The sequence below is a fragment of the Cavia porcellus genome, unplaced genomic scaffold, assembly GCF_034190915.1.
Source record: "Cavia porcellus strain 051 isolate PalLab524CR breed Dunkin Hartley unplaced genomic scaffold, mCavPor4.1 scaffold_22, whole genome shotgun sequence".
Taxonomy (NCBI): domain Eukaryota; kingdom Metazoa; phylum Chordata; class Mammalia; order Rodentia; family Caviidae; genus Cavia; species Cavia porcellus.
Window position 1 is genome coordinate 15,365,119 of NW_026947505.1, and position 18,235 is coordinate 15,383,353.

General features: G+C 39.4%; 1 protein-coding gene across 3 annotated transcripts in view; it reads left to right on the forward strand.

Moving 5' to 3' along the window:
- The window catches only part of Moxd1 (monooxygenase DBH like 1), a 79,272-nt gene extending 61,696 nt beyond the window's left edge, over positions 1 to 17,576 (forward strand). For all 3 annotated transcript variants that reach the window (XM_063233480.1, XM_063233479.1, XM_003468463.5), the window contains exons 9-12: positions 538 to 597; positions 4,242 to 4,384; positions 15,626 to 15,794; positions 16,604 to 17,576. In XM_063233480.1, coding sequence (XP_063089550.1) covers positions 538 to 597; positions 4,242 to 4,384; positions 15,626 to 15,794; positions 16,604 to 16,768 — 537 coding nt within the window. In that variant the 3' untranslated portion in view covers positions 16,769 to 17,576. The remainder of the gene's footprint in view (positions 1 to 537; positions 598 to 4,241; positions 4,385 to 15,625; positions 15,795 to 16,603) is intronic.
- The last annotated feature ends 659 nt before the right edge of the window (positions 17,577 to 18,235 follow it).

Consider the following 18,235-nt stretch of genomic DNA (forward strand, 5'->3'; position numbering starts at 1 on the left):
GGGCCATAAAACATCATTCTCCATGGACATTCTAATGTTCAAAAGATGGGAAAGCTCTGGAACAATTAGCTATTGCTAATTTGCCTCACAATTCTGCTATAAAGAAATGAAGAGCTTTAAAGAAAGTAATCTAGTGAATAAGTAATCACAATAACTCACGACTATGACTAATATTTCATTAGGTTTTTAATCTCTGCTAAGGACTACACATGTATTATGGTGTTTAATTTCTTCACAATAGTTGTGCAAAGTAAGTGCTATTTGTATCATTTTTTTAAATGAATACAGTGTGCTGGGCTGTTCAGTTCCTTAACCAGGTTACCCACGTAGAATCTGGCTTCAACACATAGTCTTATTTGTTTGTTTCCTTGAGCACTGTTCTAACAAACCTAGCAGTGTTAAACAAATCAGCGGTCTAATCCTGAACTACTTGCTACATCTTTTCAAACAGCAAATATTCATTGTTGGCATACAAATATGTTAGATAAATAAAGCAGCATTGAACTTCACCTGAAAGCTTTAACTTTTATATTTTAGGGAGATAACCTCATTACAGAATGCCGCTACAATACAAAGGATAGAGTTGGCATGACATGGGTAAGAAAATCTTCACTATTATTAAAGTTTATTTACAGAAAATGAGGAATTTGCTTTGAGTTTAAAAGAAAAAAATAACAAACATTGCCCTTTAGAAACAAAATTCCTGCAAACCTTGAGCATGTAACATCATAAAGGTAAAATCAGAGATGTTTAAACATTTGATCAGACTTCAAAATACCTGATGATACTATGGTAATAACTGCAGTGTAATTTATTACTCTTTCATGAAAAATCTATCTTTAATCTTTTAGTTTTTCCCCACTAATATGATAAGATGCAGTCATTCACTGACTGTCTACTTGCTTCTGGACAGTAAATTACTGTTAATTTAAAGGAAGAACCAATGACATGAACTCAAGAACTTCTGACCCAAACAGAAGTCTGGTCCCAACAGACTTATTGGAAATTCCTGCACATATCCAAAAAATACATAGTTTGTGCCTTACTCAGCCTGTTCCAGAGAAGACAAAGAGAAAGACCACCTCCCCCCAACTCCTTTTATGACATTAACACAGTCTTAACACAAAAGCTTTACAAGGACAGTATGAGAGAGGCCAGTAACAGGTACCTGATAGAAGCATCTTTGGAAAAGTTTAGACAAAATTCTGCATTATATACGAGGCTAATACTGCAACCAATTTGGAGCTAACTAAAAGCTGTGGAGTTGATTTAAATTAGAAAATGTATTGACATCCTTCACCATTCAGGAATTGAAAGGAAAGGATATGATCCCTGAAGAGAGGTAGAAATTTAAGTCAATCCGAGGGAAGAAAAAGATATTTAGCAAGTCAAGAGTACCAGGGAGTTCCCTTAATGAGACAAAAGTTAGCTATGGGAAAATCTGTTGTCAACATTAAAATAAATTAAATGCTAGGAATATGTCCCTAAACTCATGAAGAATGCAAGGATATTTGTTTCCAATGTTTCTATTCAACATTGTATTAAAAACAAAAAACACAGAATACACAGATCAGAAAGAAAGACATGGAGAAGTAAAATACATTATTCACAGATAGTACGGTTTCATACACCAAAACCCTCTCTACAATTAATTGTAAAATTAATTTCATTTTAAGGTTAAAAAAACTGTGTTGCATAATGCAATTTAAAATTCTAAATAACATCGAAATGAAATCTAACATTAAATGTGTTTCATCTCTGGGGAAGATATAAATATTGTGAGGCACTAAAGAACAGTTAAAAAATTAAAAGATGCCTCATTCATGAATACAATGGCTCAGTAAAATAAATACTACTCAAACAGTTCTTCTATAAATTTGGTATAATTCTAGTAAAGAAAATTTAGGGTAATTTTATAATAGGGAGTTTTGATATCCTGTATGTGCAAGGTTCTGGATTTGACGCCTAACCTCAATAAAACAAAAACTAAGCGAGCAAACAAAACCAATCAAGAAACAACCAAAATATCCATCAAAAGGAAAATCAAAGGCTGGGGATTTAGCTCAATGGCATAAGCGCCTGCCTTGCAAGCATGTGGTCATGAGTTTGATCCCCAGTACCGATAAAAGAAAATCACAGAAATAAAGTATTGCATTTTTTAAAAAAAAGGAAAATCATTAAATATACTCTAGTATATTCATATAATAAAATAGAATACAGTTACAAAATTAATAAAGTAAAGCTACGTGTATTAACGTGAATCTTTCTGAAGAGTATAATGTTGATTCAAAGAGCAAATTTACAGGGAATATGTGCAATGTAACACACAGGTAAAGTCCAAGAACACCCCAAGTAAACCATATATTGATTAGGGACACACACTTCAATAAACTGAATGTGAAGTACAAGGAAAAGCCATAGAAAGTTTACCAAAATATTACGATACTGATCATCTTAGACTAGAGTAAGAAAAAGAGAGATTGAAGCTGAAAACACAGATATAATTTTTCTCATATATATAATTTTTGTGTGTATGAAACAGTCAATTCGAAACGCAGTGAAATCCTTTATTGGCGTGGGTGTTTTGGTGCCCTGCCTGATTCCCTCTTCAAGGCCACCACAGGCAAACCAGCTACTGGGAATATCAGAGGACAAGATGACAGTCACAGCTGTGGCCCTCCTTGGACAATGCCCTTGCTGAGAGAGAATGACTCAGTCACACCCCCTCCAGGGAGGCAGGAACTGTGTGATGTCAACATGCAAAGGCCAGAATTCCGCTACAATTTGCTGCGACCCAATGGCCATCCCAGCTCGAAAATAGCTGAACTACAATGACGATCAGGAAAGCATGATATTTACAAAAACCTCAGTTACAATTTCACTTGTCATCTGGCTTCTCCCAATCCTGCCTTGTTCATTAAGGGCAAGACTTTCCAGTTAATAAAATCCTTTCATGGTAACTACTTCAGTCATTCATAACCATGAACAATATGACCATGGCAAGTTTTTTCACCTTTAGCCTTGAAAGAGGGATTTATCGGGTACACAATTATTGATAGGCAGTTTTTTCTCCTGCAGGATTTTACTATGTTAACTCCAATGTCTTTTTGTTACCTTCCTTGTCTATAGTGAAATCTTGGTTGTCAACCATATCAATTTGTTTGCAAGTCATGTGTGCTTTCAATGCTCCTGTCTTTAGCTTTTGGCGGTAGGACTGTGCTGAGTCTCCCTCTGAATCTTTCACTATTGTGTTTGCACTTGCTGAGTTTCTTGGGTCTGTAAATCGGTGCTTTTCACTAAGTGCTTTTTTCCCATTTTCTCTCCATTTTTTGAATGCGTTCATTTCTGCTCTTCAAGTTCATGGATTGTTTTTTCTGTCATCTCAAATCTGCCACTGATCTCAGCACTTTACATTTATTTATTTGTTTATTTATTTATTGACTGAGCTTTAGAACCTCTGAGCTTCTCAGCTGTAAAATTTCTATTTGGAGTTTTTTTTATTGTTTCCTTTTTCTGGTGTCATTTCCTATTTGCTTTCTTATTTTTAATATATTTGTCCTTAATTACTTCAATATATTTTCTTTAACTATTTGAATGCAGTTTTATAGCTTTTAAGTCTTTGCTAAACCCAACATCTGTGTCTTCTCACAGTCTGCTTCTACTTAATTTTCCTTCTTTGGTACAGATCATAGTTTTCTGTCTCTTTTCAGGTTTAATGGTTTGGTGGTAAAAACTGACCAGATTAGATAAACACTGTAGAATCTATTCTGCTGAGAATCTTTTTCGTTAAAATTTAACAAGTTATTAACTGCTTAGATATAAAGTACCATCTGCATCCTTTGGAGCATGCAGCTATTCATAAATAGGAAGACACAGAAAAATTCAGCTTAAAACAGAAAAAGCCTATCAGACTGATTGATGGGAACTGTGTTCACCAAACATTCTCATTGTCATTTGAGACATTCCCTGCAATATGAAGTTTATATCAGAAGAACTTTAAGGAGATTAGTAAATTATTTAATAGAAGCAACTTTTAAAGTGCTGGAAATACTTCTGGTAATTTTTGAGTATATCATTGTCTTTTTGAAGGCTGTCTTTTAAATCACTACTTTTAATTTTTTAAAATTCTTAAAAGACATTGCAGAACTGGAAGGATATGTATGAAGCTGGTGGTTTTTGGATTACATGTGTCGAAACTGCTGTAACACACACTTTGCTAAATAAAATACCTCCATTTGCAGGGAGGGCTAAGCACCCGAAATGAAATGTGTCTCTCCTACCTGCTTTACTACCCAAGAGTTAATCTCACCAGATGCGCAAGCATTCCGGACATCATGGAACAGCTGCAGTTCATCGGTGTGAAGGAGATCTACAGGCCGGTCACGTGAGTGGGGAATCCTTCCGTAACGGGTGTCACCTCCAGACTGAGGTCTCACTGTGCTGGGGGGTTGCTTTCCGTGCAATTCTGTTTGATTACCTGCAGCTGGGGAGAACAGGTAACCATCTTCAGGGCTGTCAGGGTCCCCAAGCCACACTCAGTTTCACTGATTTGCTAAGGATAAAGACTCAGCATACAGGGAAACTCATGGGTCATACTTATTATAATGAAAAGATGCAAAGAAAAATGAATAGACGGGAAAGCTGCTAGAGAAAAATCCAGAGCGTGCCAGGTTATGTAAGCTTCCAAGAGGCCTCTCCTAATTCAACAGAATTGAGTTTTGACGTATATGAAACACTGTCTACTATGCATTCTCACTAAAGCCTCCCTGTCTAGATTTTTAGGGGACTGGGAGTGAAAGGTGCTGTCTGCCTAAGAGGTGTCCAAAGGCCAGAATCCCAGCAAAAAGCAGGCACTTTAACATCAACCAATTACTTGTGCAAATATTCTAGGTGAAATGAGTCACTGAGATCACTTAGGGAAAGCTTTACCTCACCGTAGGAAATAAGTGTCTGTTAACTTCCAGAGGACACCCAGAGATCACCATCTACCACCTGCCTGCTGTGTGAACTCCTCCTCCACAACTGTGTAAAAAACACTTAAAATAGTAGACAAGATAAGCATTATTCCCTTTCCCCTCGAAATAATATTTTACAGTGGAGGAGTGATAATAAACAATTTAAAAATAGGGGCTGGGGATTTAGCTCAGCGGCATAAGCGCCTGCCTTGCAAGCTGGCAGTCGTGAGTTCGATCCCCGGTACCAATAAAAATGAAAAAGACAAAAAAAAAAAAGCTTAAAAATTTAAATAATAATAGATGTTATAAACAGCAAAGTGAAGGAAGTGTATAGCTATTAGCAACAGGTAGAAAAGCCTTTCCGGGGAGGTGATGTTTGAACAGATTGTTACATGCAGAAAAGCCAGGGACAGAAAGACAGATGTACTCTACACACAGAGAAGAGCTGGTGTTGTGCCCCCAGCGGCGGGTGTGAGCCCATCAGGTGTGAGGGGCTGAGGCAGAGTGCAAGACGGTAGCTGCAGTGAGGAGGCTGGGCCAGGGCAGGGGCATCGGAGCGGAGGGCTTTCTGGGCAGTGCAGAGCCGATGGTGGACATAAGCAGTGAGTTTGGCTAATGCATTGGAACTGGATGAAGGTAAACAAGAAATGCTACCCCGTCAGGAAGCGTCAGTGATTTTCCAGGTGCAGACAGGGGTACTTGGGCCAAGATGGTGGCCTACGGTGGAGGACAGGTGGTTTACACTCAGGTTACCGTTTCGCGGTTCCACCCACAGGATTTGCTGAATGATTGCAGCTCAGGAAGGGAAAGAAAAGAAAAACAGCTCAGTAAACAAACAAGGGGAAGAAGACACTGAGAGTTCTGTTCCAATATAGCAAAGAAGATTTTTAAAAAGAATTTCATCTATTCTCAATAATAGCAGCAAGAAGGATTAGAAAGATGGGTGGAGATCTGAGGATGACATAATTTGTTTTAATGTAAGAAAGACCTTTCCAGTAAGTAGGATTTTTCAAAATGAAAAGTATTGTGTAATTAGATGAAAATGTACACAGGACTTTTTAGAAAATATATTTAAGAACAGAGTGAAAAACACTATGATGGTAAAATGTGGATGTTAAAGGAGAATATACATATGGTCTAATTTTTCTTGCTAAATATTACAGGGATTATAAATTATGAACTAAGGACATTCTTTTTAAATTAATCACATGTAAATATGATTTATTCCTATATAAACAATCCCACAACCACCAGAACAGAAATCTATATCTACTAAAATACACAACAAAATGCTTGTGTAAATGGGTTTATAGCCTATGATTTTCACATGAGTGATTTTATTTAGTTTTGCACAATTTTAAGAGAGCAGGACATGGAGTCCCAGCAATAGATTAAAAACTGTGCAGTGTAACATAGTACTAATAAACAGGAAAGTTAGAGTTCACATTCTGGTCTCTTCTTTCATTTGTGTGTTTATTTATGTGGAATAAAGTTCTGATAGGACTTTTCAAAATGAAAGGAGCTGATATAATTGGACAAAATATTCACATAAAAAATAAAATAGCAAAATAAATAAAAAATGATACATAAAATGACACCGTAAAAGCACCAGGATATAATCTTATTTTACAATATTTGGGGTTTAGTTGATGCTGTTGGGGGTGAAACCATGGCCTGGTCCCAGTGTACTGCCATAAGATTGCTTCTTATTTAGATATAAGTAGTTTATTTTCCCTTAGAATATTTTTTCATTTAGGATAGAAATTCTCACCAATCCTGAGTTTATTGGATAGAACGTTTAAAAGCAGGCAGACATTCAGTTCACTTTTACAAGCTTACAAAATACATGAAATGCATCCTATGGCTAACTCAGTCTGTGGGTGGCGTCTCACGAAACCTCTTTCATTTCCCTGCGAGCTGTGTGGTGACCCTGACTTTGGTCTCCCCAGGAAATTCTGAAATTGAGCTTGGAGAGCTGGAGAGACAGAGAATTGCTTCATAGAGTTCTGAACTGTCATTGCTCAGGAAAACATCATTCAACTTCATGGCTAAATTTATGGGGATAAAAAAGGGTCTCTATTTTAAAATAACATGTTTACCCTTTAAATCAGACTTTCAAATATAGTGACATAAATAATAGTGAATCTTCATCACAGTGACATATAATGGTGAAGGCCAAACCAATGAGGTCTCGGCTAGAACATCAGAGAGAAACGGGTTATGTACTTTCTAAGTTTGCTAGGTTTTTAGGATACAGCTCTGAAAAGAAGTATCATATAGCATACATCCTGGAACATTCTATTTTGTGCTTTTAAATGTTGATTCTGAGGCTGAGGCAGGAGAATTGTTGCAAGGTTCCAGATCAGCCTGGACTACAAATTGAGCACAAGGCCAGCCTGCATTGCATGCTGAGACCCTGCCCCAAAAAAAGACAAAAAAAAAAAGATCATGATTCATTAGATACCACATTTTAAATATTCTGTAATAATCTTGGAATTTAGAGAATGGATTAATAAAAAATAGAGACAGTAGCATCTTATCGCATTTGTATAGCTTGTTCTTGGCAATGTATAAGACAAATAGATTAAATAATATATAACTTGTGCAGTTTTAAACAAAAACAATGAATTTTAATTTTGTTGTCATTTATTCCCCAGTAGAGGAACTAAAGTAAAAGTGAACATTCTGAAATTCAATTAAGTATTGTTTTAACAAAAAATTAAGATTTTATAAAGGAAATCTCAGGCTGGGAGGGACATAAAGTATTGGAGCTTTAAAAGTTTCAGTGTTAGACCATGAAAGAGGCGAACACTACTGCTTTCCACACCACTAAATGCAAACTGTTTATATTATAGTTCTTGTATTTACCAGAGTTTTAATTTTTATGTTTAACTCTGAAGCCACCATTTACATTACACGGTAGTAATGTAACTTACATATGTATTTAAATAGTTTTGATGATAACTTCTAATGTTAATATGATATCTACATTTCTGAGATTTTTGTCTGAATCATGATTTTATCCTCAAATTACTTAATCAGAAAGGGCTTCTGGGTGCTTTATGCCCCCAAAGCCTTCTATGTTTAAGTGTTTCTGCACTTTTTGGGGTCTTGTGTTCTTTCTGGTGGGTGATTTCTCTGGATAAAAGAGAACTTTTCCTTTGCTTTCAGGACTCATGAGTACTTAAGTGACTGCCTTAAGAGTCACGCATCTGAATCGTACTTTAATGAAACGCAGTGTTCTTTCAGTCTGTGTATTCACTGTTTTCACGGCAGAGAAATTTTCATCTATCATATCTGTAATATTGTTTCTAATCTATTTGGAATATTTCTTAAGCACTCTTTGAAAATGTTTTTCTAGTTCACTTGATGCAAAATTTATCTTAAATTTGTTTTCTTTACGCTGTGATAGCTCTTTTCAGCTCATTCTATTGTTTGATCTTACATCTGAGCTCCTATTTTACTGGACTCATCTTACTAGATAAGCTAAAAGCATGAAATCCCTGCCAGAATTCTCTCTAGCGTAGTTCTCCTGTGTTTTGTTCTAGACTCAGGTTTTCTGTACCTGTACAAACAACATCATACACTTTTATTTTGACTTTGTTTCTCTGCATTGTCTCGGTTCTTGTGTTTGCTGAGCTACTTCTGCCCAGAACTTCTTCTGAACATATCTGAGTGCAGTTTCCTTTCTTTCACACCAGAATTGGAGGTTTGAGTGACTTATTTTACCTACACGTGTCCTTCCACTCTGAGAGTAAGGGGCCATGTGTGAGGGGTGGGCTGCGTCCTCTGTGTGACTCGAGGGCCGTCCTCTGTGACAGGGAGCTCCCTGTCTGCCGAGGGCTGAGTCGCTGCCCGTGAGGGACCTGCGCTGCATCCTGTCAGCTCCAGGCCTCACACCCGAGTGAGCGTCTTCCTTAGCAGGGAGCTCCGGCTGCCGTGCTCTTCCCACACTACGAGGGCTGAAAGAGGCTTACGCTCCTGCCCTGCTTTCCCTGTCAGGTGCGCTGGGTGATGTGCTCTTACATTTTCTGTTTGAGTTCTCCAGTCAGATTTCTTAAGGCATAGCCTACAGACTGCACCTATTTGGAGTACACTGTTAGAAAGTTTTATCACATGTGTACACCTGTCTGACTCCCTCACAAGCAAGGTGTGGAGTATTTCTGTCACCCCCCCCCCAAGTCTCTTCTATGTCTCTGGAGAAAATCCCATTTTGCAGTCAAAGCCCCAGGAAACTGAAGATCTGCTTTATAGCACTGTGTGTGTCCTTTCTAAATTTTGTGTCAGTGGAATTAGTATGAACATTTTGTGTTTAACTATTTTATTTTTCTCGGCATATTTGTGAGATTGGTCTATGCTGGGGGAGTTATCAGCAACTGATTCATTTTTCTTGCAGAGTAATATTCCACCACATGGCTTCACCATAATTTATTTATCTGTTTATCAGCTGAAAGACATTAGGAACATTTCCAGTCTCCATCCTTCAGTTAGGATGAACCTGACAGAAGTCGGAGACTGCTGGCCAGCAGCGAGCGGAGTCTCAGGAAAGCCGCTCCTGCAGTCTGGACTTGGACTCTGATGCCCCTGGAACCACAGCGTGGGGCTTTGAGGAGCAGCTGAAAGACAAGGCAGTGCGGTTTGCGCTCTGAGGCCACCCTGTTAGGAGGGGCCTCTCAGGCCATGCGGGCTGCAGTTGAAGCATCTCGGCCTGTGTGATTTCCTGACCTCTCACTGGCGTGGAACTGAGGTCGAAATCCGAGCCCTGCCCTGCACCCAGCTGGTGGGGGAGGGATGTGAGTGCCCTTGAGGACCCTCAGAAGGGCGCTGGTCCCACTGGCGAGGGCGCAGCTCTGCTGACCAGGGCTGGGAGCTGCCGCCTCTGCATGTGTGCACATGTCCTTCTCCTTATAAACCTCCTGTTCAGCTTTCCAGGTCTTGCTCGGCTGGCCACCTGTTTTCTTAGTGAACCACACTGGTTCGCTCTATTTGAAGGACTCTTTTACCTGCGATGCTAATCTTTCGTTAGATGCATGTTTATAGGTTGGTTTTCATTTTTTGCTCTGTGGGTAGAAGTCCATTTTCATCGTTTTTTGATGTGTTTTGTACCTACTAAAGATTGTGAAAAGGACCTCTTTTCCCCTTCTAACTAGTTTACACTTTTACCTTTTGCTTTAGATGGGTAATTCACTTGGAATACATTTCCCATGTAAGACTGAGGTGGTGGTTTTTTTCCTTTTGAGCGAATCGCTAAGTTTTCAAGCAAGAAGACTCCTTCATTCCTCTCGATTCCTTTGGATATTTGTTGGCAAGTTATTTGAGCAAAGAGGGACTCTCTGGATAGGATATATCCCTGCTTCATGGATATAGATACAGATTTAAAGCATCCTCACCTGTTAGTGTTTCATGGGAAGTTTCAAAATAAGAGAACACGGAATACTCTGAACTTTGTCATCCTTTTTATCCCTAACAAGTTTGATAGTCTAGTTCTTTTCACTTTCACATGGGTATTTAAGTTAGCTTGTCAGTGTTTTCAAAAATTTGCTGAGGTTTGACAGGATCATGCTAGATCTCTACATCAGTTTGAAAAAACAGCCTGCTTAGCAACACTGAGTCGCCTATTCTATAAGTGGAGGGTGTATCTCCACTTCCCTGGAGCTGTTTTCTTTCAGCAGTGTTCCATAGTTTTTGATGAAGTGTCTGCACATATTTTGTTAGTTTTTTTTAATGTTTTAATGCTCTTTCATGCTAATTCTGTCAGTTCTAGGTTTTGGAGCATTCACTGATCTTTCCCGGCTAAGGCTTATGTTTTATCTAGGTTTTCATGTATCCAGTAACTTTTGACCAAACACAGATACTGGACTTTGTAGATTTTATGTTGATCAATATTAGACTGTTTTTATTTATTTAAAACTTGCAGTTAGTTGGAGTCTAAAAGGACGCTTAGGGCTTAGGTAGCTTACCCTTGACCCACCCTGAGTCTCCTGCTACGTGCCTGTGACTCAGTGAAAACATTTCACACCGGCTTGTTGGATTCTGAATGTCTGCCAGCTCTGAGTTTAGAATCACACAGCTATTCTTTGCTCAGTCTTGTGGAAGTTTATCCTAAATTCAGTTGGCTCCTTACTCAGTTCAGATGTAGGGCTCTTTATTCATATGTGGGAAAGAGCTTTCTGTCTCTGTGGACTCCTTAGCACTGATATTCGTCCCCTTGCTGTGACTGCCATGGAAACCACACCTCCTCACCAGGTGCAGAAGTGGCTGCGGGAGGAAGCTGGGATGAGCAGCGCTGGCACACTCCATTCCCTGCCTTTAGGGCACCTGCATTTTCTGCTGCTTTTGCTGGGTGTTTCCAGTGTCCAAAACTAAATGTTCCACATTTTAAAAAAAATTTTCGGTAGTAAGCTGATATCAGCTATTCCAACATAGCCAGAAATAAAAGTCTGTTAATACATTTTTAAAATTTTACTACCTTTGATCACATGGTTGTTTGCTAGACGGAGAATCTGTGATGTTAGTCATTCAGCTAAACATGCTGGGACACTGTTTCCTGTGAGACCTTCCGTCTCTCTCCCTCTCTCCCTCTATTCTCAAGAAAGACTCAGCAGCAAAACTTTTAAAACAGGACAGGGATTTTCAGAGGCTCAGGTAAAAACTGTAAACACAGATTAGTTCCTCTATCTGCTTTTCAATTTATGCAGGAGGCTGATTTTAAAAATCATTAAAATTTTAAAATTTTCATGATTTTAAAAATCATTAAAGTTTTAAAATTTTCATTGATCGGACTGAATTTCAAATATAAACTGCTGTGTTTTTGCTGGAAAATTAAAACTTATGTACTTCACTGTGTGCAGAAGAAATTTTGCTGCTACTCAAAAAAAACTTATTTTGGAACTTAGATTGGATTTACAAAGGAAAATTGCCTATCAATAAATATTAAACCACAACAGTAACTCATTTTGTTTTGAACCAGTTCTTTCCGCAATTCGGGTCGACAACCGAATAGGCTGAAAACTGAACCAAATTTCCTCATAAGGTCAACGTTGAACCTAGTCACTGAATTTGGTTCAGTTCTCATCCATTCAGTTTCTGACCAGTATCATGAAAAGAATTAAGTTTGTGAACCGAGGACCCACTGTACAGTGATAGCCAAATAACATTTTTCTCTGTTCTCCAGTAGTTTATCTGGCAGTGTGGTACTAGACCAGCTGGGCAGGTTAGAGATGACAAGGGGAACGCGTATTGCTATAGTAACATTATAGGCTGGGATCCCGGAAACAGTCAGCAGGGGTGGAAAAGAGACAAGAAACACACGACAGAGAAGCCAGCTCAGGGAGGCACAGACATCCTGGGGGCCTCCAGGCTCAGACACTATCTCCTACACTTAAGCAGCCAAGGCGTTTACCCTTTTCTGCCTGTCAGCAGTAAAGGTTGACATATGTGGTTGCAGTTCGTTTTTCTCTTTGTGCTGTGCAATCTCGGGAAGGGCCACTCTTCACCTGTGCAGAAGGCTTACATGGGAAGTGCAGGCTGCTGTTCGCCCACCTCAACCCAGCGCTCAAGCTCCGAGCGCCACCATGTGGTGGTTCAGGTAGTTGCAGACTGATTAGCGGCACCACCCCACCTTCAGTGTTTTTCTGTTATAAAATTGATTTTCTCTTTTCAAAATAGATCCCTTTTATTTCCAAATATATAATATCTGGAAATATTAACATAATATTTGAAATGTCCAATAATGCTAAGGTTTGAAAATATTAAATAAGTTTTAAAATTTGCTTTTAAATTACTTTCTATTAAATAAAAGCTGTAACTGTTGGACCACTTTAAAAGACACTTTAATTTCCACGTGTTTAAGGAGTTATTGAAGTTTCTTTTGCTATTAATTTCCAATTTCATTGCACTTTGTTCATATAACATTCATAGTATAATTTCAGTTCCTTTGCATTAAAAAATGGGCATCTGAGGTGAATACACATTTCTCAGATGAAGAAATACAAATGGCAAATGCACATGAAAAAATGTCCAACATCATTGGTCAGTTGAGAAATGCAAATTAAAAAACACTGATATTCAACCTCACTCTGGAAAGAATGACTGCCATCTAACTAATAACAACTAATAACAAATGCTGGAGAGGCTATAAGTAAAAGGAACCCTTCTTAGCTGTTGGTGGGAGTATAGACTGGTGCAACCACTGTGGAAGTCATTATGGAGATTCTTCAACAAACTAGGGTTACAGGTCCTCCTCAACCCAGTTATTCCCCTTCTGAGTATTTTCCCAGAAGAATTGAAAACATCATACCACAAAGATATATGTGCATCCATGTTTATAGCAACACAATTTGTATTAGCTAAATCTTGGAAACAACCCAAATGCCTAGCAGCTACAGAGTGAATAAAAAGATGTGATAATTTTTTTACAATGGAGCATTACACAGCTACAAAGAAGGATAAACTTGAGGCTTTTATAGGTAAATTGATGCACCTAGAGAAAATACTCATAAGTGAAATAAATCAGATTTGCATATATAAACATCATATTGTTGGCCTAGTATGAGAAACTGAAAGAGTAAATAAGATCCCAAAGGTACAATAGATATTGTGAAGGGGAAAGAAACTGTGCCAAAGGAAAGAACAACTGGGATGGGGGAAGGGGGAAAAGAAGGAAGGGAAAACAAAACATTTATCTGTCTGTCTATCTACCCATCTGTCTGTCTATCTAATCCACACACACAAGATATCTAAGATAATTATTTTACTAATTTCTCTTAGTTCTTTGAAAAGAATGATTTGTGTTTATATTGTTAGATCAGTTTTGCATGCCTACATGTTGTAATCTGAGCAATTACTTTGAAGACAGCAATATGCAACATATTAACCATTGTTAATTTCATATTATCTTGTTATGAATTTCTGTTTTTCTCTTTTAAAATAAAAAAGGACACTGTCTGCAAATTTAGTAGGTTTCTTTCAAGCTTTCATTTTATACTAATTCTAGATTATGTACCTATACAAGCCATAACTTGATTAATAATTGTTATAGATTTTAGGTCATTGGTAGGTGGGATGTGTTTAATGTAGTGGGAACTGTAGTTTAACTGCTTTGGGAAGCTCTTAATTTATGATACTTAGTTTAAGATATCTGTGTAAAGCAGTGTATTTAAAAGTAAACTATGAAAAGCAGGGCATGGCAGTACACTCCTGCAATCCAAGCACTCAGTGCACTAAAGCATTTGCATTGCCACAAGTTCAAGACTAATTTAGGCTACACAGGGAGTTCAAGGTCAGCCTGAACTACAAAGCAAGGCCCTGTGTCAAACAACCAAAATTAAATAAATTTCAATGATGGTACAACAACTTTAACTAGAGTAAAAAAGAAATTAATTTTGAAGAATATAAGAGTTTTCCTATATTTTCCTGCTGTTCTCACTTATTTGATTATAGAAGAAATAACTTTCAATCTTTGTAGTAAAGATTTTATCTTCTTAATTCCAAAAAGTTAATAAAGTTTGTCTAATTTACTTTAAAAAGTAATGTTCAATGTGCCTGAGTAGGTTATGCCTATAGGAAAAGTGAAGACAAAAATAAATGAAGAAATTGTGAAGATTAAATATTTAAAATATTGATTTCCTAGTGGGTTGATCATCATTTGGTAACTACTAGAAATTACTGGACCTCCTGCTTGGGGTGCCGTGGAGCCAAACACCCAGTGGTCTCCCACAATAATTTCCTGTAACACTCACGAATTAGCTCATGTAAATTTTTTGACGAGCACAGAAATTAAATACTATATTTTAACGAAAGGTATCAAAAGAGTCATCGTTCAAGCTGGTTGAGTCATTCTTGGTGATTTCTTCTTGCTTTCTTGAACATTTAACATGTGGAAAGTGGGAGAAAATTGTATTGGGTATAGAGATTTTTTTTTCTCCATACAATTTTTAGACCTTTGGCTCAAATTCCACCCTTCTGTGTCTTCTCGCTCAGGCAAGGTGAACGCAGACTGACAGCAGGGGCTGGGCTTTCCCAGTGCATGGCTTTGGGTTCTGTGCTTGTCACAGGTCTCTCAAAAACCGACTGCGTGTCCCTGTCCCACTGTTAGCGTGGACTCTCCAGAGATGAGTGCTTCTCACTGACGTGGTTAACTAGGCCTGTGAGACTCTCGGGAAGCTGTCTGAGGCCAACATGATTTTGTTAGAGATGATATCCACCTGCTGCTAACGCAGGAGCAAGCCAGAACTGCAGGAGGCTGAGGTGGTGCTGCAGCTCAGGGCCAGCCAGGATGACGTGGCAAGACCTGTCTCCAAAGAAAATGTAAAACATAAGGAGGGGGATCCAACTCATTGGGAGAGTACTCCTGGTTTCAGTCTTCATTTTACCCCGCAGGAAAGAAGGAAGGAAGGAAGGAAGGAAGGAAGGAAGGAAGGAAGGAAGGAAGGAAGGAAGAGTGTGGAGGGAGGGAAGGAAGGGACGAGATGTGAAGGATAGCATAGGACGTGTCTTGAAGACTCCTCATTTGATGTATATATATTAGTAAGCACTAGTGAGTTCACAAGTGCTTCACATAGCGTTACCTATGTATGAAAAATGAGTACAAAGCCTACTTTAAAATGCTTAAAGCAAAAGGAACAGGTGATGTTTTTGTTCTAAATACAGCTGTGATTATTTAATTTCAGGACATGGCCTTTCATTATCAAAAGCCCCAAGCAGTATAAAAACCTTTCTTTCATGGATGCAATGAATAAGTTTAAATGGACTAAGAAAGAGGGGCTGTCCTTCAACAAGCTTGTCCTGAGCCTGCCCGTGAACGTGAGATGTTCCAAGACAGATAACGCGGAGTGGTCGGTAAGCTCCCCTTCCTTCTCACCGCTGATAGAGACTAAATAAAGAATATTTTACCTAGATCTGAGGATCAGACACACATCTGTACACCAATGGTCGGGTCGTCTTTCCATATGGCTGAGGGATTTAGTTACTTTTCTCATTGCTGAGACGAATTACCCAACATTCACAGTCAAAGGAAGAAAAATTCACTTGGGCTCAGTTTCTAGGAGTTTCAATCCACAGTCAGCTGGCTGCAAGGAGGGGTCATCGAAGAGGAGAAGCAGCCCGGGCCTGGCAGGGCAGGCAGACAGCAGGGAGGCCAGCCGAGCTCAGCCCCCGCAGCCCTCTTTCTGTCCCTTGCCATCCAGCTGCTCTGGGCAGGCAGCCCAGGGTGGGGCACCCTCAATCCCAGCATCACACCCTCAATCCCAGCAGTGTCACAGACTAGATGGAGCCACCTGCGAGGCTTTAGGAGGACATCTAGATTGAAGCCACCACACTCATCGGTTATTTGTTCGGTGATTATTTGGGTTGACTGAAAACTAATTCCTGCAAGCTCCCCTTGAAGAAATACATTTATCATGAAACCAAGCATGTGGCGGAGCAGGCAGAGGATGGGTCAGAGCTTGAAGTTAAAGCCCCGAAGCCAGCTGTGTAGGCTGTGTATGTAGTTCCTTCCCATCCGCCTCCCTTGCGCACCTGGCTTTCCGTGTCTCCCAGTGTCTGCCTCTCTCCACACCCGTCCTTGTTGGCGTGACATCCTGCAGAGGCAGAGGTGGCCTGGGCTTCAGTTGCACGCTCACTGGCATTTTCTTCACTTTGCTTTCCAGATCCAAGGAATGACAGCCTTGCCCCCCAACATAGAGAGGCCGTACAGGGCAGACCCTGTGGTGTGCAGGACGTCTTCTCCCGCTCCTCCTCCCAGAGGTCTCTCTCTGCAGCTGCTCCTGTGCATGCTGCTGCTCAGTGGGGTGCTCAGTACCTGGCGCTGGTGATCCCGATCCTGCTCACCTGATGACCATGTCTGTTGCCACCTGGATCTGTCATTTCAAGTGCAGATTGAAGCCTGTCCACTTCCCGTGTGAAGAGCGTGGAGACTGAACTTTGTCCACTGCTACCTGCCCTCCCTCTCCTGACCACTCTTCTTGAGGGACATCGGGTGTGCTCTGTTTGGTGAACAGCCCCTGCCTTCGGTATTTTTTAATGATTCCCTCTCCTGCTGTCAAAATCTACTGGTGACCCCAAACTGTCCACACCAGTCACGAAGTGCTGTTACCCCTCTGTGCTCAGTACTCCAGTTTTCTTCTGAAGCTCTGCCACTATGTACAAAGAAAGAGGTTCTGAGAAGTGTAGGCTTGGTAGTCACCAGTGGGAGGCAGAAGAAAGCGTCGCTGGCTGTGTGGAGCTGGTTCTGAGGTCCAGAGTCCACCTGCACAGTGAGAGGCCCAGCCAGGAGGGAGGAAGTCTGCCTTGGTCCTCACCGACTGCCCAGGCTTTCACACACGCTGCAAGCTGGCCCACCTGAGTCGTGGTTCCCTCTGCAGATTTTTTTTATATTAGTTAACAAACCAACTTTGAATATAGTTTCACCCATTGAAAGTTTTGTGGCTTTTTCAGTTCTCTTTGTAAAGTTTAGACAAGTTTTATTTTATGTCTTATCCTCATTTTCTTAAGCTAAATCCATTTGGATCATATTAGTAAACTAAATGCACTTAAATTTTTGTGTAGTATCTTATGCACTCAGAGAAGCAGATAGTTCCATTGGTGTTGTCAATAAAATTGATTGAGAATGTTGCATATTTATTTTTTGTTCTACTTTTCAGTCCTTTCTGTCCCAAAACAATGTCTTCAACATAAACTGTATTGTCTTTTAGTAAACATGATGTTTTGGAGTGTTATTTTCTTGATAGAAATTGTACTTCTGATGAAAAGTTTGAAACACTTATGAAATGTATTTTACATTTATTTCCTTTTATGGCGTAAGTACTGTATCAGCTTCTATGATTTTCCTTTCAGATTTTCATATGAGGAACATGATCATCCCATACACACTGTATTTTGAAATTCCATCTTTATTTTTACTTCAAAACTACTACATCCAAAATGTCAAAGTCAAATGATTTCCATTGAAAATTAATATTTATTTTCATTGTTCTTGGTATGGAAGGTAAACAGCAACCAGAAAGGGACAAAAAACTTTGAAATCTTACAATCTTTTCTTTGTGCATTCAGCCAAGAGCTGATTGATGTTCCTGAGAAAAAAGTCTAAATTTTTTTTTGCGGGGAGGTCTTTTTGAGACAGTGTCTTGCTATGTATTTCAGGCTGGCCTGGAGCTCACTTTCTTGCTCAGGCTGGTCTTGAATTTGCAGTGATCCTCCTGCCTCAGCCTCCTGAGTGCTGGGATTACAGGCATGCACCACCATGCCTAGCTTGAAAGTCAGAATTTTACTCTCCCAGAGAT